The sequence below is a fragment of the Mytilus edulis genome, chromosome 5 (assembly GCF_963676685.1).
Source record: "Mytilus edulis chromosome 5, xbMytEdul2.2, whole genome shotgun sequence".
Taxonomy (NCBI): domain Eukaryota; kingdom Metazoa; phylum Mollusca; class Bivalvia; order Mytilida; family Mytilidae; genus Mytilus; species Mytilus edulis.
In genome coordinates this window covers 24,677,506-24,705,409 of record NC_092348.1, presented here as the reverse complement: position 1 = coordinate 24,705,409, position 27,904 = coordinate 24,677,506, and the positions used below count along the sequence as shown (strand labels likewise).

The 27,904-nt window shown below is 31.4% G+C and overlaps 2 protein-coding genes across 2 annotated transcripts; one reads left to right on the top strand and one right to left on the bottom strand.

The window, feature by feature from the left end:
• Positions 1-313: 313 nt before the first annotated feature.
• Positions 314-11,305, bottom strand: LOC139523251 (thymidine kinase 2, mitochondrial-like). Its single transcript, XM_071317100.1, has 9 exons — positions 11,159-11,305; positions 8,077-8,126; positions 7,233-7,307; positions 6,799-6,852; positions 6,140-6,229; positions 5,365-5,438; positions 4,196-4,364; positions 3,045-3,125; positions 314-2,227 (listed from the first exon to the last, which is right to left on the bottom strand). Exons 1-9 carry the CDS (start codon positions 11,280-11,282, stop codon positions 2,144-2,146), a joined length of 801 nt encoding a protein of 266 aa, XP_071173201.1. The 5' UTR covers positions 11,283-11,305; the 3' UTR covers positions 314-2,143.
• A 37-nt stretch (positions 11,306-11,342) lies between these two features.
• On the top strand, positions 11,343-27,643 carry LOC139523252 (dehydrogenase/reductase SDR family member 4-like). Its single transcript, XM_071317102.1, has 9 exons — positions 11,343-11,605; positions 15,942-16,119; positions 16,347-16,424; positions 17,169-17,192; positions 18,860-18,930; positions 19,824-19,875; positions 24,828-24,962; positions 25,817-25,872; positions 26,711-27,643. Exons 1-9 carry the CDS (start codon positions 11,499-11,501, stop codon positions 26,823-26,825), a joined length of 816 nt encoding a protein of 271 aa, XP_071173203.1. The 5' UTR covers positions 11,343-11,498; the 3' UTR covers positions 26,826-27,643.
• Positions 27,644-27,904: the final 261 nt, after the last annotated feature.

Genomic DNA, 27,904 nt, shown 5'->3' with positions numbered 1-27,904 from the left:
AAAGGAACAGAGACAAACTTGTTTACCATGCAACAGTGAATTTACAAAGTAGAGTTATCAATTTCTAATCCTTCAGAAGTATTGTTTCTTGCATGTAACATAGACTCCACTTCAAAGATAAGCCTTTTTGTGCTGCAACAGTGTAAAGGAAACACCAAGCAAGCACTCAGAGACAATATCTCTGACACATTATACTGTTATCATACTTGTCAGACTTTAAAATTGAAATAATTCAACTATCTCGATTGGATAAATCTGATAATCCACTGGTATCAATCATGTCAATGTAGGAATCTATATTTATCAACTCATATTTCTTATCCATTTTTTTATTTCCATACATTTAAATAAAAATACTTTTCAACAAATAAAAAATTCCTAAACAATAAATGAGGTATAATATTGAAAATTTTGAACACTTTTGTTAAGTCAAAATAGTAAAGAAATCAAGACTTAAACTCAATGTAGTGTATATTAAAGTGCAGACTAATTGTACATATTCTTGTGTGATTCTGACAGTTTTGAGAAACATTGTAGAGTTGAAATGATAAACTAAAAAAACATGCAATCTTACTTTCTATCCCATTATTAATTAGAACTACAACTGAACATTTAGGAGTTTTAAAAATATTCTAGAAAAATGTATTTCAAATTTTTAAAACTTATATTTTTTCCAAAATTGTTGTGCATAAAAGCACTGGCAAAAGGAAGGCATTGTGGAAAAAATATGAAAGCAGTAATGAATATTTCAAGCTTAATTTTTTATCAAATTTATTACTCAAAAATTGATATTGATCTTTTTTCTTCAAGTTTCTAGTTTTGTCTAGTTTCTGATGTTTTGATATAAGCTGGGAGATAATTTATGAAAAAAAATAAAATATTTAAAGTTGTCTTTTAACCCTATTTTAAAGTGACTATAAAATAATAAATAAGTTAATAGATGAAATTTATCTCCTTTCCCTCAGATTCATGTACAAAAAATGTAATAAGATTGCCCCTACATATGTCAAAGTTTCAAATTCATCTGCCAACAAATTAACTCAACCTGAATAAAAAAAGAAACAAACAAGAATGTGTCCACAGTACATGGGTGTCCCACTTGCAGTACCATTTCCCATGTTCAATGAACCGTAAAATGGGGGTAAAAATCTTATTTGGATTTAAAATTATAACGATCATATCATAGGGAACATGTGTACTAAGTTTCAAGTTTATTGGACTTCCACTTCATCAAAAACTACCTTGACCAAAAACTTTAACCTGAAATTCACACTACCATTTTCTAAGTTCAGTTGACCATGAAATTTGGTTCAAAAGTCTAATTTGGCTTTGAAATTAGAAGGATCATATCATAAGGAAAATGTGTAAGATGTTTCAAGTTGATTGGATTACAACTTCATCGAAACTACCTTGATCAAAAACTTTAACCTGAAGCTGGACAACCATACGAAGGGACCGATGGACAAACGGAGGCACAGACCAGAAAACAATGCCCCTCTACTATCGTAGGTGGGGCATAAAAAGTAACATTACCTCACATTTATATTTAAATGGCAAGACATTACTTTTAGAGCTTATTATTTATTTCAACTAATTTCAAGAGAAATTTGAAATATAAATCAATTTGAAACAATAATGGTTTCAATTGTACTGCACCAGATTGGGCACACCACCAATCAATATCTTTTCAGATTTTAAGAACAGAAACCAGATCTGGGACGTACAGATGTACGGATTTATTGATTTACAGATATACAGTCAGACATACTGACAGACAAGGGTAAAGCTTATAAATGATCCCTCACCTATGGTGGTGGCATTAATATTTCACCTAACCTCTATGAAGTTTATCTATCATTCCCATTACATTTAATTTGCATTAAAAATCCATTATTATACACCAAAAGCACAACATCTAGTAGCCCATTAAATAACGAATATATATCAGATACATTGCAAGATCTGTCACCATAGCAATAGAAGTATGAATCACCAGGATCACTAGCATTTTCTTCTATGCTGCTAAGAAACACAACCTCACAATGTCATATCCCAATCATGATGTATCCCAACTTGAAGCTGTAAGTCTTTCTTTACACTAAATTTATATCATTTGGTAGTGAGAACATTGTTTGTTTCTGCTTCATCCACTGTCACACATAATTTTCTTTCTATTTTCTTCAAATACTTTGTGCATGTAGTCCAATTCATAATTAGCATCTAATGTCTGAAACAAATAATAAATAAATGAGTTTTGTCATGTTCTTAATCAGCCCATGTAGTAAAACACTGCTTCAATATCATACATTCTGAGGTACTGTAAATGTCTCTAATCCTAACAATTCAATAATTTTATAAAAAAAAAAATTGTCCATAAAAAAATCAGACAGGTAAACAAAATATCTAGGCATGTAATACGGATTTGTTTGTGTTATTAAAATTTGCTGTTACAAAATGTAAGAAATTATTTTAAATAAAGGAATTTATCTCCCTCATGCAAAGCTCTAATTCCTTTCACAGATTTGGCTATACTTTATGGACCTTTAGGATTATAGCTCTTCATCTTTTATATAAGCTTTGGATTTCAAATATTTTGGCCATGAGCATCACTGAAGAGACATGTATTGTCGAAAATGCGCATCTGGTGCAGGAAAATTGGTAATGTTAATGTTATTAGACAGTATACTTTTCACCTGACTTTCTGGTAAATTTTGTTTTGAAATCAGGTTTGTCCATCCAAAACAATGATTCAAATGCATTCATTTGAAACGATAATTTTCATTTGACGTTGACAAATATATTGAAGGGTTAGATTCCACTTTCTACCAGTCTGTTACTAAGAAAGCTCTGTGTTTCTAGGAAAACTTCCTCTCAGAACTGCAGCTATATATCAAAGTAAGGTGGCAATCTGATCTAAGTATTCCGAAACCAAGATGACTAATGGAGGGGTAAAAACCTATAGATGTGTGGTGTATATCAATAAGTGGTCAATAACTTTAATTCAATATATAGGCTATATATAATATAATAAAAGTGATACATACTAGTACTTTACACGGAACTGGAAATTTTCTCTGATGTATTAACCAATCTTCATGTAGATTATGTAACGTTTGTAAGTATTCCTATAAAAAAATAATAAACAAATTCATATAATGATCTATTTTTAATGGTAATTAATTGATCATAGGCATATATTTTTTTTACCAGCATGCAAAGGGTTTTGTTGATGGTTTTCAGCAATTGTAAACATTCTTTGACATTTAAAAAGAGTTTGTTGTTTGGTTTGTACTTTGGTTGTTGTTTGTTGTTGTTTGGTTTGTACTTTGGTTGTTGTTTGTTGTTGTTTGGTTTGTACTTTGGTTGTTGTTTATCATATGGTTATTTTCAAGCAAAGTACTCATCCTGTACTGGTTTTTGTTGTCTGTTCTTTTATTCACTTTAAATAAGGAATGACTGTAATATTTTTTCTGTCTATGAAGAAATAACATAAAAAATTTGGTGCACACTGAATAACGCGCGTAGCGGGTTATTTAACAGTGTGCACCACATTTTTTGTTATTTCGAATAGACAGAAAAAATATTACAGTCATTTCTTATAATTTAATTCTAAATTCCATTTTAAACCGTAGAAAACCATGAAAAAACGTTGATGACGTCACGGTCACATGACTAAATTATGTCTATGGGCTCATAACAAAAAACGTCAGCATCTGACAGAAGACGTGTTACATCCAAAATTAAATTATATAACTTTGTTAGTTCACTGTCAGAGCAAGATAAAAAGAGGGCTTATGATTCTAAACATTTGTTTAATGCCACTTCATGTTTAAAAGCCTGTCAAATTGAAGGAACCTCTGATATTAGATGTTTTCTTTGTTGCATTTGCCATATATATATGTAATTTTTTTTTATTATATGAAGAATTTAGTGTTAGTAATAAATATATGATATTTCATGCAGTAATATTATTTACCAAGAAAGACCAAAATGGATGTCTAATTATTTCTTGAAGTTATAAAAAGATCAAAAGTAAACATAAGATCTATAATGGTTAACTATGTAAAACTACCATATCTTTGTGTCACGTATGTAACTTAATTAATGTGTGTAACTTTCTTAGTGTCACATGTGTTATTTTCTTAGTGCGAAGTGTGTAACTTTCTTGGAGTCAAATCTGTAACTAATCACTCACTATTGGGATTGTTTGTTCTTCTTTTCTTTGTCGTTTCTTAATTCTGTCATAAACTATTTCTGGAGTTGTCTGTAGGTATACAATCAGATCTAATGGACACTTGTGAAAATCTAAAATCCAATCAAACCATTCACTTAAAACTGCAAACTCTAAATCAGGCATTTTACCGCTAAAAAATAGAGCATACAAAATATGTAACCCGAGTAGTAAATGTAATTTAATCATCAATGAATGAGTTAACTAAAGTTCATATCTTTTCCATGTTTTCTAGAACTGTGGAAAAGTTTATAAATGATAGTTGAAGAAATAATAAAATTTATAATTGAAACACACATATTTAACTGTAAGCTCTTTAAGTCTTGGTCATTAATGATACCCTGTTATATATATATTTTATTGACAGGAAATTGATCAGCAATGTAATTGATGATCCATCATCACATGAAGACTGATACCATATGTTTAGGTGCCAATACATGTAGTTTCAAAAATAGTGTTTATGTGTAAAAATATGTGTTAGAATTCATTAAAGAAAAAAAATATAAAATGTACCACATAGTAAACTATGCTCATATGATGTTTGATACCAAATTTCAGAAAGTTCTGATTCCCAATTTCTGAAAATAGACAACTTTCGAGTTCGATGCATTTCCATCAAAAACTCTGGTTTTAATAAACGTCATTTGTGCGTTTAGGGGCGTCGTCGCTTCCATTCTAATGTTGAGCGAGTGGTTGGAAAACTATAATTCTATATTGTACAAATTATTGGGCAAATTGAATTCGCAAAATTGACAATCAGCACGGCTGTCATTAGGGAATTGTCATTAAGTACAACCATTATTTCTAGTTTATCCTGCACAATGACGATCACTAAGACGCTTGATGAACGTTAATAGTGCAGGGATACAGGCGACCCCCTCTATCTGGTAAATGACGTCATAAAGGCGCGCATAATTGTCGAGTTTTTTCCGGTGACGGATGAACTCGAAAGTGGTCTATTGAGACACAAATTTTGTTATGGTTATTTTGCATATTGTGTGAAAGAATATGCAAGAATTTGGTAATAGAAGATTGATAAACTTGTGTCTTCTTTTGCATTATATAGCCTTAATATTCTTATAATTATACAGTTGCTTAAAACTTTTTCATTTCCTTAGACAATCTGTTACCTGTTATGCAAGTTCTCGACAAAACAATACTTTGCACTATATATTGACCTTTCCATCAATTTAATTGTTTTTTCCTACAAAAAAAAAAAAAAATTATAATCACAATAGGATTATTTGTTGCATTTCTCAATAATGCTACAGTTTTTATCTATGTTTCTAAAAACTAATGAATATATTTTACATTCAAACGATCATCTGTAACATTAAGGTGTTCAAAAACCATTGACAGCCTGGATCATCTAACAAAAGACAAAGGTTCTATACTCTGGAAAGGAACATACACATGTGTATGTATTTGTGGACAAAGAACTTAAAGGGCAATAACCAAAATGGTATTTGGGATTTGTTAATTTCATTGAGAGTGTTTTTTAATCAAGCACCACACATCAGCTTTAACCTTTTTTTTTTTTTTATTTCATTGATCAAATTTGAAAGTAGCATTTGGTGACCTTCTGCTGTTGTCTGCTTTATGGTCGGGTTGTTGTCTCTTTGGCACATTCCCCATTTCCATTCTCAATTTTATTGTCAATTCCTGAGAAAATAACTATTGGCAGTCCTTAAAAAAAATGATTCAATTTTAAAGTCTTGCATTCATTAAGTCATTTTTTAATGTTTTCTCCATAATTGGAAAAGTACTGATCTTCTTTCTAAGAAAATATAAATAAAAGCAAAACAAGTAAAAAAACCTTTTAAAACATGAGTATTTTCTAATTTTCATTCTTTTTAACTGTAAATTTAAAGTATCTAGAATATAAAAAGGTCAAAGGTTACTAACCTGTGATTTGACATGATTCTGTAACATTGTCAACTGTACATATGTCTGGAGTGTTAATGACCATCTTGTTGGATCTTCATACATCTTGGCCTGTTCAAAATACACATGTATAATAATAAACTATCAAACATTTGGCTGTATCTTACAAAACCTTTAAGAATTTTGGGTACTCAATGCTCTTCAACTTTCTGCCATATTTGACCATTTTTAGTGGTGGATCCAAAAAATTTCATAAAAAGGGGCTGACTGTCTATGATGGGGCCAATTCCAGGCTATGCTTCTGTGATTTCCTATATAATCAACCACATATTTCCCTCAACCCCCCCACCCCCTAAATCTGCCTCTGATTTTAACTTTTTCTGTTTGAACGCCACTGATGTGTCTTTTGTAGACCAAAGGCAGATCTGATGTACATTTGTACAAAGCATTTAATTTTGGTATCTATATTGAGTTTATATTTTAATGTAGATTTAAGGTAAAATAAAAATGGAATATTTGCTGATTCTTTCTGGTCTTCCTTTTTTTTTTTTTAAATATACCTAGAGTAGAGCATTTCAGATAGGTTTCATAAATCTAAATATACTCATATCAGCATAACATATTTTTGTTTTACTAGAATCTACAAATTGTAGCTCAATATGCTAAAATATTATACATACTAAAATATTCCCTCCTTGAACATTCCTCCATTTGTTTACAGGTTCTTCTATCACCTACAAATATATCACAATTTTTCTTTTTTAAATTGGTATTTTCTTTCAAAGATATCTATTCTGTTATTCAAAAATGGAAAAATACAGAAAATGTTATAAAATGTGCATTATTAGATCTGTACATTGATTTGATGTTGAACTTGTATTCTGAAATCATTTTAAATGTAAGTTTGTTTTAACCTACATGAAGAATAAGATAAATTCACCATGCTTCATGTTATGTACCCTATATTATTGTTGTTCAATTATATAGAATAACAATCTTTAAAACAACTTTCAGAATCTTGGGTCAACTTAGCATATAATAGATGTGAGAGAAAATTGACAGGCATTTATATGAAACCCTAATTTTATAGATTAAGAAACATTTCTTGACCTACCTCAACATCATGTGTGTCTTTAAAGTATTCTAAAAATGATGTTTTACCACTGGCAATGTTCCCTTCTACACATATCTGTAAAAAAAATAGCAATCTTTTATTACAGAAATATTGTAATATCAAAGTTCATAAATATTATATCACAATAAAAATACATTTGTATAGCATTCTGTTAAATATGTGAAAATACAAAAGTATAATGCTAAACACAAGTGCTTTAATATGCTGTCTATAAAAATATGCATGATATCATTTGAAAGAGTTGTCTCCACCTGTAACTTCAATTTAGACAATTTACAGGTTGTGTTTATATATCAAGAAAACATTGACTTTTTTTTTTTATTCCTATAAATTGTAGTCTGACATGCAGCGGATATCATGCCTGAATTTGCAAAATTATAGAAACTCATGTTTGATCATTTTGTTAATGTTTTGTTTCATCATTCATGTCACATGTGTATTGCAGTCTTTTAATATGTATTCTTTATATTACATTTACTTTACATATGAATAAAAACAAAGTATAAGAAACTGAACCATGAACCACCAGTAGGTCGACTTTCATATGTAAATTGATGTGTAGTTAAGTCATTATTTAAGTAGAATATTTTTTGTATTTGAAATCTTTGATTAGTTTTTTCTTCAATTACATTATTTACTTACACTAAAAATTGAAGCAATTTTTTAATGGAAAAATCTTTATAACATCTTGATAAAAGCTGCTCTTACCAAATGTCAGAATGAAAATACCAGATTAATTAAATTCTGTGAGAACGAACAGCATTCAAACCAATGTAATAAAAGATTATAATGCAATCTGCTCTATATTTTACATTAAACTTACTGTGAACTTTTGATGGTGTCCATTTTTCTTTGGCAACGCGGACATAATACCTAGAACATAAAGTGTGATAATGTTGTTATTCATAAATGACAAAAATAAACAAAATAAATACTAAATACTAACATCAGACAAATGAAATCCTTAAAAAGTTTTCAAGATATCAAAACCTGCCTTAAACATTTTTCTGGTTTGCAAACAGTTTTTAATTTGAGTTCAACATTTAATCTCAATATATTAACAAAGAAATTTACTGCTGCAGCACATAAATGTGAAAGGCCCTGAATATAGTATGTATAGGCAGTATTTTGTAAAAAAAACCACACAAATGAAACTTTACTTTAAATGAATATATATATAGCATGAAAAGTAACGACATGATAGACATATGTGTTGAATGTCTTGAAAATTAGATACAATTACACTTATGATTTTAAGTTTTTTTTTTATTTATTCATCTATGCCCAAAAAGTGCAAGACATGATTAACTATGTAAGAACTGTATAGCCAGTCAAGGTCGTTAAAAACTTCCATCATCATCATAGTTTATTGTGTATTTTTTGTAAACTGTTTCGCTTTTTATTTTGATGTTTATTGTTTGTTTAAACTTGTATTGCCACATACACAACAAAAGTTCAATGACAATAAACATGATAAAATTAAATTGCATTTAAACATAATGATGTCTTATAACTATCAACAATGATCAATGGATGTTTTCAGTCTTTATGAGTAAATTTTTTTGAGGACTGTAGTAATTAAGGGTTAATTGATATTAAGGATCATTAAAGAGTCATATCTTATTTTGTTAGGCTATATTTCTCCTTTTATTGATTCTTAGAGGTTGTTTTGTCCTCTGGAAAAATCTTGGCAAATAATGACATTACAAATGTCTGTTCCTTTTTAAACAAATACTAGAACACACCCGTGATATCGTGGGTCCGTGACTGAATTAAAGTATAGAACTATGCGTATTATCTGATAAAGTCATGCCTATTATAAGATGCACTGTAAGTTTTCTCTGCTTTAAAAAGCTTTCTGTTTGAACCCGTCGACCTTGAACTTATCAATTATTGGTAATATTAACTATTTGGGAAAACAAAAGTGCCTGGAATGGAGTATTTTTTAATCAACAGCATTGTCCTATAGTAGTTATTTGATCTTTGATTCACTGTTTTACGTCATGCCGGCTAACAAATTGAAAACTGTACCTATACGCCTTAATTTAAGTCCAAATTTTTAGTATTCGTATTGTCATCTTAGAAAGTCATACTGATTAAAATACTACAATAGGGAACAATGTGACAATGGTTGAATTTAGTAGTGTCAACCCTGTGGTTATGACCCGTGTATATAGCAAAACACTAAATACACCGTATGGTAGTGCGCCTGTTACATGTAGATGCGGAAGGTACAGATAAGGTAATAGGTACATTTTTGTAACAGGTGAATATACTATTGGTATCGGTATCAGATTCGAACCGGAACTTGTTAATTATTGGCAATATTAATTATGTGGACTGCAAAAGGGTCTGGAGTGGTGTAATTTTTAATCAACACCAATGTCCTATATATTAAAGCTATATATAAAGTTGAATTAATTCTTTGATTTGCCGTTTTTACCTGATGACGGCTGACAAATTGGACCTCGTCATTTTAGTATTATAGATTCATTACCATTTATTCTGTTAGGGACATATACTATGTATACTAAGTGGTATAACAGTGGCGGATCAAGAAATTTTCTTAAGTGGGGGCCCACTTTGGTAAAGCTTCAGTGATTCCCTATATACTCAACCAAATTTTTCACAGAAAAGGGGGGGGCCCGGACCCCTGTCTCCCCTAAATCTGCCTCTGAGTAAAGAAAAATTTGAAATATTCAAGGAATGCATGTATATATTGTACATTGTGTAGACGGCAATTATGTGGATGATTGTGCTGCTTACAGTACACATGTATAGACAATAACTGTTTAGTGTCTTTAAATATCAGCTGTATTTGTACGAGGCTAGGAAACAAGGTGTATGCGAGCTTTTAGCGAGCTACTACACCTGTTTCGAGCCGAGTACAAATACAGCTGATATTTAAAGACACTAAACAGTTATTGTCTTTATCCTGCAATTAATTTTGTATATTGTTTGTGTTTTGAAAGACACAAAAACTAACTTATTTAGCATTTATTTTCGATTTGTAATCCCTTGAGGCCCGCGTAGTAATATCAAAATAACACATTTCGCTGAAGACGGGTTCGCAAAAAAAGAATCTCGAATAGTCAACAATAATACATCGCTCAAGGTGAATAATTATCTATTTTTACATAACAACTAATTTCAACAGTAAAAACAAATAACAAAACATTGTCAAATTTGAAACAGAAGTGTACGAGTTGACCTTCGCTTCAGACTTTCACTATAAACATGCATGCTGAAATTGACATGGTTGATTTTGACACAATCATACACATTCAAGTTTTGAAATCGACAATTGTCATCGTCATTCGAATGCAACTGGAATACACATTCTGAGGTCACACAGGTTCAAACAATACTCAGTCCGGCAGTGGGCGGAGCTTTTAAGCGATATCTGTATAGTATACAGATACAGCATAGCGATATCTGTAGGGCTGTATCTGTATAGTAGGACACCCAATTGCAGGATAAAGTAATATAATTAACCAAGTCTTTGCAAAAACTCATATATTTCAAATAATGTATTGTGTATCCTTATAAAATAGGGGAACTTAAATATATACAGATATATGACAGATATACTATTCCCAGCTACCAGTAAACAAAACTGCAAGTGTAATATTTATTCCAGTGGAAATTATATTATGACTAATTTTGTGCCTTATATGTTTCTGTCACATGTATTTCAACAGAGAAGTAAATCATATATCTATCTATAGATTCAACAAAGGATAAATATAAGATCATATAGTTTTACCTTTAAATTAATTTGCATTGTTTATAATTGACAATGTGTAAAATTAAATACAATGACTTTTTATGTAACATGTGAATATATTTTTAACCACGTGTTTGCTGTTAACTGGATGTTACACACATAAAGTATATTTGTTTACGTTTAGAAATGCTCTTTCTGTTATCTTCTCTGTTTACTAGTCTTGAAGCCTTCCTACCAAATGTACATAAACTACGGAATAGACACCTTTTGAGCAAAACATTTTCAATGCACATAGCTGACATGGCTAAATATAACGTAAAACTTATAAATATCAGCCAATTAAAAACGTAGAAAGAGTATGATAAAACCAGAGAATATCGAAAAATCGTTGTGAGCTGTATTGCACTCTATAATCTCAAAGTACTCCGAAGGACGACGGGGTTTCCCTTTCTTTTTGCTTGAATGCAAATTTTGTACTTTAAACTGATAACAAAGTCCTGATAATTAACCTTTGCAGAATGTTTAGCAGGTTATCTAGACAAATTGCAGTAAGGATGTCAACCACAGCAGCCAGAGCACAGAAACTAAAGGGGAAAGTGGCCATAGTCACAGCATCCACAGAAGGGTAACATAAATTGGGGCAGCCCCGATGTTCCGACACCCCGTTAGTCCGACACCCCATTGGTCCGACACCCCACTAGTCCGACACCCCATTGGTCCGACACCCCACTGGTCCGACTCCCCATTTGTCCGACACCCCATTAGTCCGACGCCCCATTGATTGTATATTGTTTGTCCTATTATATAGATCTATATATTGTATTTGAAATAAACACAAATTCAGGAATTGTGCGACTTAGATCGAGGGATACCCCTAGAGTATCTCTATCAAAGGCAAAATAAAAAATCGACCTGTAAGTATACAAGAAAAAATGACATTACAAATGTTCAAGTAAAACAATTACTAAATATTTTTGTTAAGGAGCCAGCTGAGGCACGCATCCGGCTGCGGGAGTTTATCGCTGCATTGAAAACCCATAAGTGGCCTTCGGCTGCTGTCTGTTCTTTGGTCGGGTTGTTGTCTCTTTTGCTCAATTTGGCAATTAAGAAAAATAAAAATTGTTCAAAACAAAAACTCGCACTCACAACCTGCAATGTAACTAGTTGATCTGGAAGGATATAAACAACACTACAAAGAAAGTCCCATAAGAAGATCGGTATAATCTTACTTGTTACCGGTATTCGAATGTGCAATAGTAGTTTCACGGAACCAGGAAAAAGAACCACGTACATGTATATTATCACAAAAAAGCATCTATAGCTAGGCCAGGTATTAAAATATCAACAAAATAAATGCAGGTTTAATTTTTGGAGTAACTTGAATGTTATGGCAATTCTGACGTGTTTGTTTTTATACGCCGGTCAAAACTTTGACGGGACTTACATTTATTATGGTATACAAATTACCATCTGTCAGTCTGTCTGTCCGTGACGTCTATCCATCTGTCTGTCCGTCGTAATCATGTCACACCGTAACCTGAGAACGACTTATACAAATTGCATGAAACCTAATATAGTTGTTTTTTATGATGTTCAAACGATCTCTATACTTTTTTGGTGAAAATAAAATAAAACATTTTGAGTTACGGGACTTTGTAACTGAAAAGGGGGGTGTTTTTTCACATGTCACGCCGTATCTCAAAAGCCATTTATGATTATCGCTAAAACATTTCTTAGTTATATTAATCTAAAGATCTGTATACTTTTTGGTTATAATTCAAAATTTTATTTTTGAGTTATTGAGTTTTTGTAAAAAAAAAAAAAAGAGGGGGGGGGGGAGGATTCTCACATGTACCGCCGTATCTCAAAAACGATTTATGATTATTGCTTAACACCTTACACTTCTTATGTATATTTTTGGTGATGATTCAAAATTTTTATTTTGAGTTATTGAGTATTTTGTAAAAAAAAAGAGGAGGGGTTCTCACATGTCGCGTCGTATCTCAAAAACGATTTATGATTATATTAATTGCTTAAAACTGTACACACTTCTTAGTTATATTAATGTAAAAATCTGTATAATTTTTGGTGATTATTTTCTTTTAGAGTTATTGATTTTTTTGTTAAATGTTGATGTGGCGCCATATATCAGAAACTAGTTATGATACTTGCATAAAAAATCACACACAAGACGACGGGCGTATCATGCGCTCATGGCGCAGTTGTTTATTAAACAAGTATTACTGCGCATACATCTACGTCTGTTTTAAAATCGTCCGAAAATCGGTACCTGACAGTGAACTAAGTATTAATAATTCGGCCTCAGATCGGCCTGATGTAAATAAAACTTTAAATGACAGAAAAGTTTTTGCGACGACATTCTCATTCCCGAGTACATAAGCATTAGTGTAATATCGAGTTGGCTTTAAGTCGACATACTTTAAATATTACTAGTATTCAGATGATGCGTATACTATTTAATATTGATCAAGTGACTATGGGACGACATAAAAAAATCAATGAAAAATAAAAAAAAAAAAAAAAAAAAAAACTTAATTCAAATAGGTTGGGGTGGGGGTCAAAATTGCTGCCAGTTTTGTTTAATTGACATCGATTTTATATATATCCTTATTGGTCAATTAATTTTTTCCAAATTAAGTTAAGAGGGGGAAAGGGGGGTCAGTAAAAAACTATATGAAGTAAGTTTTTTTTATCCTACATTGAACTGTTGATGTCGTCCCTAAAAACTATCCGTTTTATGAATTTCCCCCACAGACTGTTACTAAAAGTAAGCACTTGTAAACAAGTTTTTGAGTGTTTTTATTTTATATATCTTTTAATGTACAATGCATTTACAATTATTTTTCATTCGTTCAGTATTTCAACCATTTACATAGTTATATACTCTCATAATCTAAGTCAAGAGTTCGGACTAGTGGGGTGTCGGACTAACGGAGTGTCGGACCAATGGGGTGTCGGACTAACGGGGTGTCGGAATATCGGGGCGACCCCACATAAATTTATCTTTTTTATCAGATAATTCTCAATTGTGCATATTAGACTGTCCTATATGTAAGCATACCTGTCAATTCAAGACATCTATGATCTGGGACGATCTCACAAATATATCGTCCTTCACCATGTTCACCACACATATCCTTCCCTGTTACGCTTATATCATTAGTCCAAATAATTATGACGTCTTGAAAGGCTATTATAATTTTTTTCTTTGACGTCTTACTTCAACGTAAGGGTCAAAGAAAAAATTATAATAGCCTTTCAAGACGTCATAATTATTTGGACTAGGCTATCACCCTATTTAACCCCTCCATAATTATAATATCACGTCTTTCAAGACGAGAGGTACCGATTATCAGGTTATCTGCATGTTGATATCGTAAAATATCAGCTGTGAGACATAATATGAAGCTTTTTGTCGAGTGAGCGTAGCGAACGAGATCAAAAAGCATTCATATAATGTCAAGCAGCTGATATTTTACACTATAAATATGCAGATAATCTGATAATCGATTTATCGGGCTATATTTGCGTGTTTCAGAAGTGTTTTCTTTGTTTCACCAGCACACAAAAGATGACTTGATAAGTTCGGGTCAAAGTTATTAACGTCGGTTCAAACATTATGACGTCGCTGATATGTCAGGGTCAAAGTTATTAAGGCCGGGTCAATGTATTGGACGTCACAAAGAATGATACGGAATAATATTAAGAGCTGAACAGAGTGATATAGACAGTGGGACGACCGATAACATGCATTATCAGGGATGTCACAATGTATGAGGAGTAGTTATCAGCGCATCACAGCGCGTGAGGTATATATTGGGGGGAGGGGCTGGTAGGAGGGCACCTGAACCTGAAATCCTGTGCTTAAAACGAAATCTTGAGGTTCCGAATTTAAATAAATTTAAATCCCGACTAAAAGAATTCCTGGATCCCGAAACCCGGAGCTTAAAAACACCTGATCCCGGAGTTCCAATAAAGGTACTATCCCCCTCCATAGATTATCAAATTTTCTACACATTAAATTAATATTGTAAAATATCAGCTGCGAGCCATATTAATGTGAACTTTTTTGGTGAGTGAGAGCAGAGATCGAGCTATAAAAGCTTCAATTGTGTCTCTCAACACAGTGAAGCTTTTTTAGCTCGTTCTCTGCGCTCACTCACCAAAAAAGTTCACATTGTGGCTCACAGCTGACATTTTATGATATCAATGACAGTGTAGAAAATTTGATAATCTATACCTCTCACATTGTGACGTCACTGATATGCCTGCTCTCGTCTCAAAGCCCGTATTTCAGAATTGTGGAGCTACTGAGCAGGGTGATATAGGTGTAGGGAAGGATGATAAGAGCAGTGGCGGATCCAGGGGGGAGGGGGGTTCCGGGGGTGCGCACCCCCCCTTTATTTTTGCCGATCAATGCATTTGTATCGGGACATATGTTTTGCACCCCCCCTGCACCCCCCCCTTTGCCCTGGGTTAGCACCCCCCCTTTCGAAAATTCCTGCATCCGCCCCTGAAGAGATATTATTAAGCTAGCTTTTGTTGAGCATAAAACTGCCTCAGGGAGAGAGAGAAAAGACCAGCAATAGAATGATAAACGATAAACAGGTAATCATGTTTCTTTGTATACATGTAATATCATGAAATATCAGCTGCTCCAGACCACGCAATGTGAAGCTTTTTAGCTTGTTACCTGCAATCACTCACCAAAAAAAAGTTCACATTGTGGCTAGCAGCTGACATTTTATGATATTAATGTATAGATAACTCGATAATCTACACATATCACTATCAGCTGTGATCAGCCTACTCTTTATCTTGTGATTTTTCTCTTACAGTCTTTGTAATGACCAGTGAGTCCAAATAATTTTGATGTCTTTAATTTTAATTTTTTTCTGTTAAAATGTTAACATGTAATTATGAATGATAATTAATTTCAGAATTGGTTTTGCCATAGCCAGACGTCTTGGAGAAGATGGTGCAAAGGTTGTTGTCAGTAGCAGAAAACAAAAGAATGTTGACAAGGCTGTTGATGTATTGAAAAAAGAAAATCTGGATGTCTGTGGAATTGTTTGTCATGTTGGCAAGAAAGATGATCGAACAAAACTTATACAAAAGGTTAGCTGGCTTTAAGTGTTTAGTAGCCATGGTAACATACATTTGTTGTAATCCACTTTTTAAGCTTGGATGGAGTAACTCAAACATTCATGGTATAAAAATGCTATTTAACCAAATAAGGTGATAGAAATTTGCCTCAATGTCTTTAAAGGTTACTATTGAGTAACTACATAAGCTTTGTACTACATTGATATCTGAATATTTTTGATATTTTTGTATGTTTTCAGACGATAGATGAATATGGCGGAATTGATATTTTAGTTTCTAACGCAGCAGCCAATCCAACAATGGGTCCTTTAATTAATGTAAGTAATAATGTATAGCCAATTCTTTTATGTAACAGGCAAGCATTTTGGAAATAGAGCATGTATTAATATAAAGCAAAATTTCAAAACTCTACTTTTTACTCAAAATTGTAAACATGGATGACAGGGAACAATAAATTTTATTAGTCCTTCTACTTGCAAAAGCCAACAACAGAAAATATCAACTGAGCTGTCACATTTCTAAGCAGGATCATTGATGAATGTGAATTTCAGCCAGATAATAAAATTGAAAATGTGTCAAACAGACAACAACCCAAATGAACAGCAGAAAACAGCAGAAGGCCATCAATGGGTCTTTACTAAATTGAGAAAATTCATCACCAAGAAGCAGGCTTCAGCCGGTCCCTCACAAAAAATATATATACAAGTTCAGTTAAATTGAATGTCACACTAAACTCGCTATAACAATATTAAATTAATGTTTGTATTGCAATGACGTACATGTCAGAGTGAACTGTGTTTTTAATGAAAGGATTTCAGTATATGACAAGTAATGAAAAGCAGGTAAATATATATACCTATAAGTAGATTGAAAAAAAGATATGCATTACATTTTTAATTTGATCACTTCTCACAAAAAGTTAAAAAAATAACAATCATTATTTATTCATTAGACCTGTACAGTCAGTTTTTTGTGGAAACATTTGTCACCATGCCGATTAATGATGCTGTATTTCATATATCTATTAAAACTCATTTATTATAAAACTCTATATTTTGCAGTGTTCAGAAGATGCCTGGGATAAGGTAAGAATTTTTGTTTTCCAATGAAAAAAAAATTAAGAAAAATGTAATGAACATAAAATACTTTCAGATAGGAATAATAGAAGATCTGAAGGGTTTACAACATTGAGACATCAACCCAATGACAAAAACAACTGATGATGTCTTGAGGATAGCATGCATCCTTCAATTATAGAATGGTGATCGCAACAATCTGCCTTTATCTTTCAATTCTTTAAATATTAAAAAGCATTAAGATATGAGTTAGGACAACTTCTGACAAAGTTTATAACAGGCACATGACAATATGGTGTGGTTAAACTGCTTCAGATGTTCCTAGACAAACATTTTAATAACAATCTGTAAATAAACAGAATTTACTTGAAAGAACATACAAATACCATGAATACAGGAAAAGTATACTTAAATAAATGTTTAATAAAAAAAATAAAAAATTATTAAGAAAACAAAATGAATAACAAATTCTAATGTAATTTTTATGTAATAATGTTTTTCATTGGCAAAAAGTTACCATCAGATCCATAGTTAACATTTTGTAACTAAGGAGGGAACAGCCATTTTAATTGCTTGGATAAAAAAATGTTCTATTACTATCATATTATCAAAAATAAAACAACATCTATTTCAAAATTGCTGTTTTGATGTGGTTTTATCCAAATTTGAATCGTAAAAGTAATGTTATAATCTCAAGTTTGTAAGTTTTAATTTATATGATGTCGATGTTTAGCTATGTTGCTGTACATCAGATTTCATGTAGCAAAGTCATATACAGTATAGAGACACATGATCTTTTGCAACACCCAAAAGAAACTATACAGAAAATGATCTCTACCGTAACTTAAAAAAACAAAATTTTCTGACAAATATAATAGTACATGTACATAACTTTTAAAGCAAATAGTTCAAAAGTGTGTAGTAGATATAAGATATAAGGCAAATGAAAACCTGAGAGGTTAAGGTGGTACCTAACACTTTAACTAAAATTAATTTGGCTCGTTTAATTTTCTTAAAATTTTGACAAAGTATTTACTTTGACCCTTTTACAAAAATATAAAAATTTCAAAAAATTTGAACCAATTTGAACCAACCGTTTTATCAGAAAAATTACACTGGTTATATAGCAGTTTGACAAACTCTTATTTTGATCATTGAGAAGCTTAATATTCCCTTAACAACACAACGTAATTAAAACGTTTAGCTGATTTTACAGAGTTATCTCCCTGTAGTGTACCACCTTAAATACATTTGGAAATTTGAAAACCTGACTTGAATAAAAATGGGAAATTAAATCTTTGCAAGAGAGCTATCTCCACTAGGTATTATTTCATACATTTGTTTTACTTTAGGAACCATGATAAATCAATTATATATGATTTTGTGTTACCGGATTTAATACTGTAAATTCAGAAATTATTGCGATGTTTTTATTATTGCAAAAAATGCGACAGGGTTATACATTTGTAATCGTAATAACTAAAACTCGCATTATGGAATTTTTGTATATGAATTAAACAGGATTTTTTTCTGAATATCGCAAAAATTAAAATTGCATTTTCATCTAAAAGTCAAAATCGCAATAATAATTGCTTGCAATAATTTCTAATTAGTCAACTGTCTCATTGGCAATTACACCACATCTTTTTTATATTTGAATATTTTTATTATTTCAGCTCTTTGATACAAATGTGAAAGCCACATTTATGCTGTGTAAAGAAATTGTACCACACATAGAGAAAAGAGGGTATGTCATTAAATCTTAGAATACTCAATTGTAGTGGTCAATATCTCACCTGATCGAATGGTCAGTGTGACCAGCTGTATGACCTTGTTGATTCTGTCCGTAAATATTTGCTTTTGTGTCCTGAATTTGGACACAAAAGCAAAGATTTATGGACAGTTTCAAAACCACTTGTTTTTGTTCTCTAACATAAAGTTTACCTCAACCAATTGTTCTGAAACTTACACAATGCTTCGAATTAATTCTAAATCATGTAAATACCACAAAACTCTGATTAAGGTAAAATTTCTGGGATATCACTTTTACAATTCTTGAGTAATGCATGCCCTTTATAACGGTACATGCACCAGGGGCATCATCTCATCATTTATTTATAATTACTCACATATCTGACTTGAATATCTAGTTTGTCAGAAGCCTGCACTCTATGTTCCTAAACCCAAATTTTGTGGAAATGCAGATGATTTTGTCAACTTTCACTTAAATCTCTATTTGTTTACCTTATTGGAATATAGAAAGCCAATGCATTCGACTTTCTTGCATTTCTTTTTATCAACTTGAAACACTTGTTATCTAATTCTTGAAACAACAGATAAAACCCATTATTCTAATTTTAACCAGCTTGACTCAAATTCTAAACTTAAAACTATTTTAGATCCCAATAAAGATATTCAGTCTATTGTTGTCGGCTCTATAAAGCAATTCATGGAATTGTGTAAATAAGGTCCACATGGGTCAATTATCTATACACTTATATATATATTATTAATATAAACTTGACTTGTCTAGCATTTTTGTCCTGTATTGTATGTTTCTTGTGTATACTATAACTGCATTTATACTTTTTTTGTAATAAATATATATATATATATTAAATATATTGATTTTTTTTCCAGTGGTGGTTCTATTGTGATAGTATCATCTATTGCTGGATATGTTTCAAGTGATGTAAGATCATAGCTATTTTAATCAGAATTACTGTGGATTCATTTATTTTCCTGGGTAGCAATTTTCGTGTATCTATGAAAACTTGCATATTCGTGGATATTTAAATTTTGTTGTTTTAGCAAATTCTGCATACATTCCCTTCTAAAATCTGTTTTATGTTGAACATTTAAATTCGTGGTTCCCCTGTTCCCATGAAAATTGGTATCCAATGATTATTGATGAATCCACAGTACTATTCTTTGCTGAAATGTTTTATTGTGACTTGAATATAATCATTATGGTGTAGGTTCCAATCGGCGCAATACGTTTGCATGGATTGGTCCTTCATTGGCGTGGAAAAAATCCACATTTGCGCGGAAAAACACATTACGTTTCCCCGAATTTTACCTGTTGAAAAGTTACTACATTTGAGCAGATTTATTCAAAAATATATGAAAAATAAATCCATAACTTTTAATAAAAAAACAAAAAAACTTAATGGTGTTTAAATAAACTAAAATGTCAACAAATCAACTGAACAAAATAATAAAGAATTAATTTATTAACAAATTTGCCGACTTTTTAGTAGAAAACTACGTTACCAGCAACTCAAAATTTCTATCAACAATGTGGACGGCTGTGCCCAATGAAGAAACAAAACGTACCAACATTACAATGGGCCAGAGTCTTTTCATAGTCATTACAATGAACAGTTTTATTCAACTCATCCAGCCATCTACACTTTCGTTGAGATTATTATATAAGTTCAGGTGACTACTAATATCAAAATTCGCAACAGCGATAACCAAGCCCTTGTGAAACGTACAGACCAAAAAGAATATGCAGTTTAACCGTTCAACAATTTCTAAAATTTCAAAATGGTAAAATTTCCCGTCGATCTCAATCTCAAATTGCTAGGATACAAGTACCAGATAAGGACTGAACTATAGATCATTCCTGTATATATATTATCCGCATGTTTATTCCGTTTTATTCATGACTATATACGTTGAATATTCTTTTCCATGATAGACGCTGTTTTTTATTCAAAACGTTTCTTTTACATAAATGTAGTGCTTTTTAGCTCACCTGGCCCAAAGGGCCAAGTGAGCTTTTCCCATCACTTGGCGTCCGTCGTCTGTCGTCCGTCGTCTGTCGTCCGGCATCGTTAACTTTTACAAAAATCTTCTCCTCTGAAACTACTGGGCCAAAATACACCAAACTTGGCCAAAATCATCATTGGGGTATCTAGTTAAAAAAAATGTGTCCGGTGACCCGGCCAACCATCCAAGATGGCCGCCATGGCTAAAAATAGAACATTGGGGTAAAATGCAGTTTTTGGCTTATAACTCAAAAACCAAAGCATTTAGAGCAAATCTGACATGGGGTAAACTTGTGTAACAGGTCAAGATCTATCTGCCCTGAAATTTTCAGATAAATCGGATAACCTGTTGTTGGGTTGCTGCCCATGAATTAGTAATTTTAAGGAAATTTTGCTGTTTTTGGTTATTATCTTGAATATTATTATAGATAGAGATAAACTGTAAACAGCAATAATGTTCAGCAAAGTAATATTTACAAATAAGTCAACATGACCGAAATGGTCAGTTGACCCCTTTAGGAGTTATTGCCCTTTATAGTCAATTTTTAACCATTTTTCGTAAATCTTAGTAATGTTTTACAAAAATCTTCTCCTCTGAAACTACTTGGCCAAATCAATCCAAACTTGGCCACAACCATCTTTGGGGTATGTAGTTTGAAAAATGTGTCCAGTGACCCAGCCATCCAATCAAGATGGCCGCCATGGCTAAAAATAGAACCTTGGGTAAAATGCAGTTTTTGGCTTATAACTCAAAAACCAAAGCATTTAGAGTAAATCTGACATGAGGTAAATTTGTTTATCAGGTCAAGATCTACCTGCCCTGAAATTTTCAGATGAATTGGACAACCCGGTTTTGGGTTGCTGCCCCAGAATAAGTAATTTTAATGAAATTTTGCTGTTTTTGGTTATTATCTTGAATATTATAATAGATAGAGATAAACTGTAAACAGCAATAATGTTCAGCAAAAAAAGATTTACCAAATAAGTCAACATGACCGAAATGGTCAGTTGACCCCTTTAGGAGTTATTGCCCTTAATAGTCAATTTTTAACCATTTTTCGTAAATCTTAGTAATCTTTTACATCTTCTCCTCTGAAACTACTTGGCCAAATTACACCAAACTTGGCCAAAATCATCATTTGGGTATCTTGTTTAAAAAATGTGTCCGGTGACCCGGCCAACCATCCAAGATGGCCGCAAAGGCTAAAAATAGAACATAGGGGTAAAATACAGTTTTGGGCTTATAACTCAAAAACCAAAGCATTTAGAGCAAATCTGACAATTGTGTAACAGGTCAAGATCTATCTGCCCTGAAATTTTCAGATAAATCGGATAACCTGTTGTTGGGTTGCTGCCCATGAATTAGTAATTTTAAGGAAATTTTGCTGTTTTTGGTTATTATCTTGAATACTATTATAGATAGAGATAAACTGTAAACAGCAATAATGTTCAGCAAAGTAATATTTACAAATAAGTCAACATGACCGAAATGGTCAGTTGACCCCTTAAGGAGTTGTTGCCCATTTTATTCAATTTTTAACAATTTTCACTAATTTGGTAAATTTTTGTAAATTTTTACAAAATATTTTTCACTGTATCTAAAGGTCCAAGTTTATTATAGATAGAAAAAATTCTAAGTACCAAGAATGTTCAGTAAAGTAAGATCTACAAACACATCACTATCAGCAAAACACAATTTTGTCATGAATCCATCTGTGTCCTTTGTTTAATATGCACATAGACCAAGGTGAGCGACACAGGCTCTTTAGAGCCTCTAGTTAATGTTTATATAAATAAATAAAGACTTGTCTTATATATGTTAATCAATAAGATGTAGTATAATTGCCAATTTATATTCCAAACAATAATCGGAAAACAAATTAAAGGTAGAAAAAAACTCAGATAAACTATAGGTAACTTCGCGCAAATGTAATGCGTGTCATTTTAAAATCCAGGCAAATAAAGGTCGCCCATTCCAATGATGCTTTTAGTAGGCAAATACTAAGATTAGTTTTATGGGTAGAAATATACAAGGAAAGAATACAATCCAGAGACTAGCAAATTTCCAATCTGAAACACTGTATTTACACTGATTACAATAAAATGTACTTTCATTTTATAACATTATATGTTGTGGTCCAAATTTTATTAGATATCAACAATTTTTTTAAAGTTTTGTTACACCAACATTTATCCATAGATTTAAGTCAAAGTTAATCTTGGATGAAATAAAAAAAATCAGCAACAGTTGAGTTTATTTATTAAATTACTGGAGTTATTTCCCTTGGAAATTCAACCTATATGCAAGATTCATTCATACATATATTATTTGTCAGATTTTTATGAATTTCTCATGAAAGATTTAAATCAACAATTTCTTAATGTGATACAAATAGTGTTTTTCCTTTCAAGTGTCATAATTAACCTCACTTTATTATCTTCAGGGAAATTTCCAAACAACATTTGTAGTTTAAATCTATATATATAACTGAATTCATAGACTAAGTATGGCAATTTTAAGCAAATATATGATTTGATATTTAGTTTTGATTTTAAAAATTATAAAAAAAATTGCTACAACCATAACAATTCATTTTATTACTTTGTCCAAATCAAAATATAAGTTTAAGCTTTTAAAGCAGTTATCAATTTATAATACACCTGTTTGAAATTCAGGTCTAATGCAGTTATAAATTCTTAATAAAAGTAAACTTTTTTAAATTTTATTGTCTGTCTCTTTAAGGATAAGTTAGTAAAGAATATTTATAATTTTGTTCACAAATTTCAGAGTGCAAGAAAGGTAAATATAATCGCTATAAATGGAAATATAACTACCTTGTTTTATACACACCCAATTAATGGCTAAAAATCTGCCAACTGCCGTCAATCTCATTTTAATAACACAAACTTCCATACTTTGATAATTTAAATCATAAAAACTTTGATATATATGAAGAGTAAGCTATTTTTGTCATAGTTAGTTTCATGAAAGTTACATCTGATGCTTTTGGGAATCCAGAATCACCCCCCCCCCCCCTTATTTTTTGACAATTAAGGCATTTGAATGGGAACATATAGTTGGAACAACCCCTTTTTAAAATGACTAGATCCACCCCTGGAATCCTTCTGTAGATATATGTATGTTCAGTCTTCCTCACCAGGTACATTTAACCAGGCTTTGTTTTTACTCTTCCTTAAAAAAATAATAAGAAGCATTACACTGTCCATATCGTCATTTGCTTCTCCCAAACTGATCATAAATATATATTTTCAATATTGTTGTAAGATTTTAGGTTATTTCTTTGAGGAAATATAATTTGAGTATAAATCTAAGGCCATGCACAAAAATTACGCGACAAGTAAAGGGTCTCTGGATGATCACTTGAATTATGCTTACATATTTTTCCCCTGAGTTTTTTTATGATAATATTGTTAACATAGCTTAACAAATTTAAGTTTTTCCCTTTGAATCTTTCTAGTTGGCTGAATAAACTTATTGACTAAGTTAACATACTATATATATTTTAATACAGGAAATGTGTTTTTTCCTTATTGAAGGATGTACACAAATTTGAATAATATAGCCATTTATTTTTGTTATTGTTGAGAAAGTGCATTTTTAATGTCTCTTTTGGAAACTATTTAACCTATGATTCTTATCATAAATGGCATATAAAAATATGTTACATATTAAAAGAGTTCCCTAAATAATATTCTTGTTAAAATCATTTAATTTCAAATGTTTTTTAAAAAAAAAGATGTAAAAAACATCTGACAGTGTCTTCAATTGAAATACCTAAATTTGCATCAATATTGAAAAATTCTCTGTCGTGACAGCCTCTTGTTTAAAAATACTTCAATTTTACAACAGGCTATTCCAGCTTATGCAGTAACCAAAACAGCATTACTGGGTCTGGTGAAAGGATTAGTAGGAAGCTTGGCACCAAAGAATATCCGAGTGAATGGCATAGCACCAGGTCTAATCGATACTAAATTTAGTGCTGCTGTGAGTATATTTCAACATCAATTAAACTGGAATGGAAATACAAAGGGATCAATCAACATTGAACTATCAAATGATGAAAGTAAAACAATGTCATGGCCAAAATGAAAAAAGACAATAAATTAACTATAGTCCACAGGCACTTGTTTCTATCCATGGAAAGGTTGACTATCTATATGACCTTCTCATGGATAGAAACAAGTGCCATAAAACATTACAAAGTAAACAAAAGATTGCAACACAATCACCACCAAAGAGGAGGGTGAATGTCAGGTGTTTTGGAAGGGTTGGTTGTTCCTGATAAACTAGTAACATGTGTTAAAATCTATTGAAAAGTCATAAACAAAGATAGGGCATTATGCTGCAACGTAATGGAAACTGTCACTACATTACCAAATTAACCAAGGTAACATTTGAATTCTTTAATCCTTATTTATGATGGCCAAACATAAAAGTTTGAAATGTAAACACACTTTTTCAGGACTGTTTTTAGAAGGCAGTTACAAAAGAGAGGCATAATATACCAAAGGGTCATTCAAATTTAACCCATATAAAGTAGAAAATAAACTGACTGTGACTGCCATACCTTAGAAAAAAGGTAACAAAAAATACAAACAGATATTGATAAATAAAATATCAATGTAATACAAAACAGAAAACTGAAGTACAAATAATTGCCCTGTCAGAGGCAAGGAAAGTTGTGAGTAAATTAATGGACACTCAATACTAGATCAGGGGCTGATCCAGCCATTTTAAAAGGGGAGTTCCAACCCAGGATAAATGGCTTTAAAAATGTCTGGAAACACCCTTGTATTGTAAATAATCATTTATATTTATAATTTTCTCTTTCATTACAGTTGACAGGTAACCCAGAAATGTTAAAGATGGCTTTACCAGCAATTCCTTTACACAGGTAAGTTATCAGTTTTTTACTGAGGAAGAAAACCTGCTTTCAGGTCATGCTATATACTCTATTGAACGTGGGTAGGTATAGGTTTCTAAAATTTTCAATATCTTTATATGAAGACATAGCTTATAGTGTGAAATGTTGAAAAATAATTTGATTCTAATAGGAAAATTCTGACACAGACTTATAAGGCAAATCTAAAGCAGCCATTTTGATTTGGTGAAGCAAAAATGTTCTAGAAAACCAATCTTTTTACAATTCTAAAATTAGCATATAAACGAAAACTTTCTTAAGATTGATTTTATTTAGTTTTTAAGCCAAAGCATCATCATGAAAAATGTCGATTTTGATCTATGGTGTTATTTAAAATAAAACTGATGTTTTAATTTAAGATAAATTACCCTTTCATATGATTGCATATTGGTATTCATTATATCAGTATGTGATATTAAATTGTTATTTAAAAGTTCAAAAATATTTTATTGATCAGAAACTAAAACAAAACAGATGAGACACAATTTGATTATTATACTTAAGTAAATTAACTGTTGTATTATTTTATTCAGATAAAAGTTTTGTTTAAATTGCAATTAAGTTTTCAGACAAAATAGATTGTTTCACAATAAGGAGGATACTTATGTGAAAAAGGTGAAGTTTCCTCTGAAAATTAAAGCTTTTTATCAAAATTTCATTGTTTGCCTTTTTCATGAATCAATTAAATTTAGTTTCCAATTCATAATTATATCAAAAGCGGTTGAGAATTATTATCTCCCTTTAAAAGGAAATAAAAAGTTAATTTTAAAATAACATTGTCGCTTAACTTTACATTTTTTGTCTGTTTCAGGCCAGGAATACCAGTAGAATGTAGTGGAATAGTTTCCTTTTTGTCATCAGAAGATGCATCTTATATAACTGGAGAAAATATCGTAATATCAGGTGGCATGCCATCACGGTTGTAGATTATGTTTTGAAGCAAATAAGATATCCATTCAGCAACTATCAGAATGACTGCCTTTATGGTGCTAAAGTATTTGAGGACATCTGTTAACAGTTTCATTTTTTATCTGCTTTTAGAAGTAAAGATTACATTCATGCAATGTAAACCCTGTGTCTTTGGCTTCATATTTATACATTTTCCATACAATATCATTTATCCTTTGAATTGGAAAAAAACGGAAAAGAAACAGAGCATTGAGCAAAAAGTTCTAGACAATAAATGAAATATTTGGTTTTTCTAGTTACAAAATGAGATGTATTTGTACAACCAATATAAACTCATGATGTCATTGTAAAGGATTTTTTTTAATTTGAGTTATCTTTCTTTGTCCACAGTGCATTTGAACCATTTTTTTCATTTTTGACAAGAGAACTGCCTTTGAATGCCTAATGCATTTTAGGTCGCATTGCAAAATGAATGCAATTTTTACCCTTATTTGATAAAAAGCACTTTGTTTATACATTGCCTGTAATCAGTTTTTTAAAGGTTGTTCTTGTTCTTTATGTAAAACTATCATAAATTTTACTTTCTTAGCAGATTCTTTAGTTTATAGATACAAAGGTTGATTATGATTGCTTGTCTTGTACATAACCAGTATTATGAGTTGACAAATGAGACGTGGTATTGTAATCCTACTATTGAATTGTAATAATATATAGCTGTTGAACAGCTGTTCATAATTCATTGTGTTTATAATGAATCATTTAAATTTTTATATATATACATGTATGTGATCTTGTTGATTTTTTGATAATTTTAATAAAGAAAAGTTCAATATCAGTTTTTTCTTTGTCTGCCATTTGAACTGCTACATTCAACAACTTCAGTTGCATGTACACAACACATAAAATTCCCAAAATTCCCATAACAGGAGCTGCTTCCTTCCAACCTTAGTTCACTCATGATTTCTGATTGGGCTTTTGTTAGATGTATTTTATGCTTTGTATTGATGTCATAGGCGGATCCAGGGGGGGGGCCTAGGTCCCCCCCTTTCGTGGGAAAAATTTGGTTGATTATATAGGGAATCATTGAAGCATGACT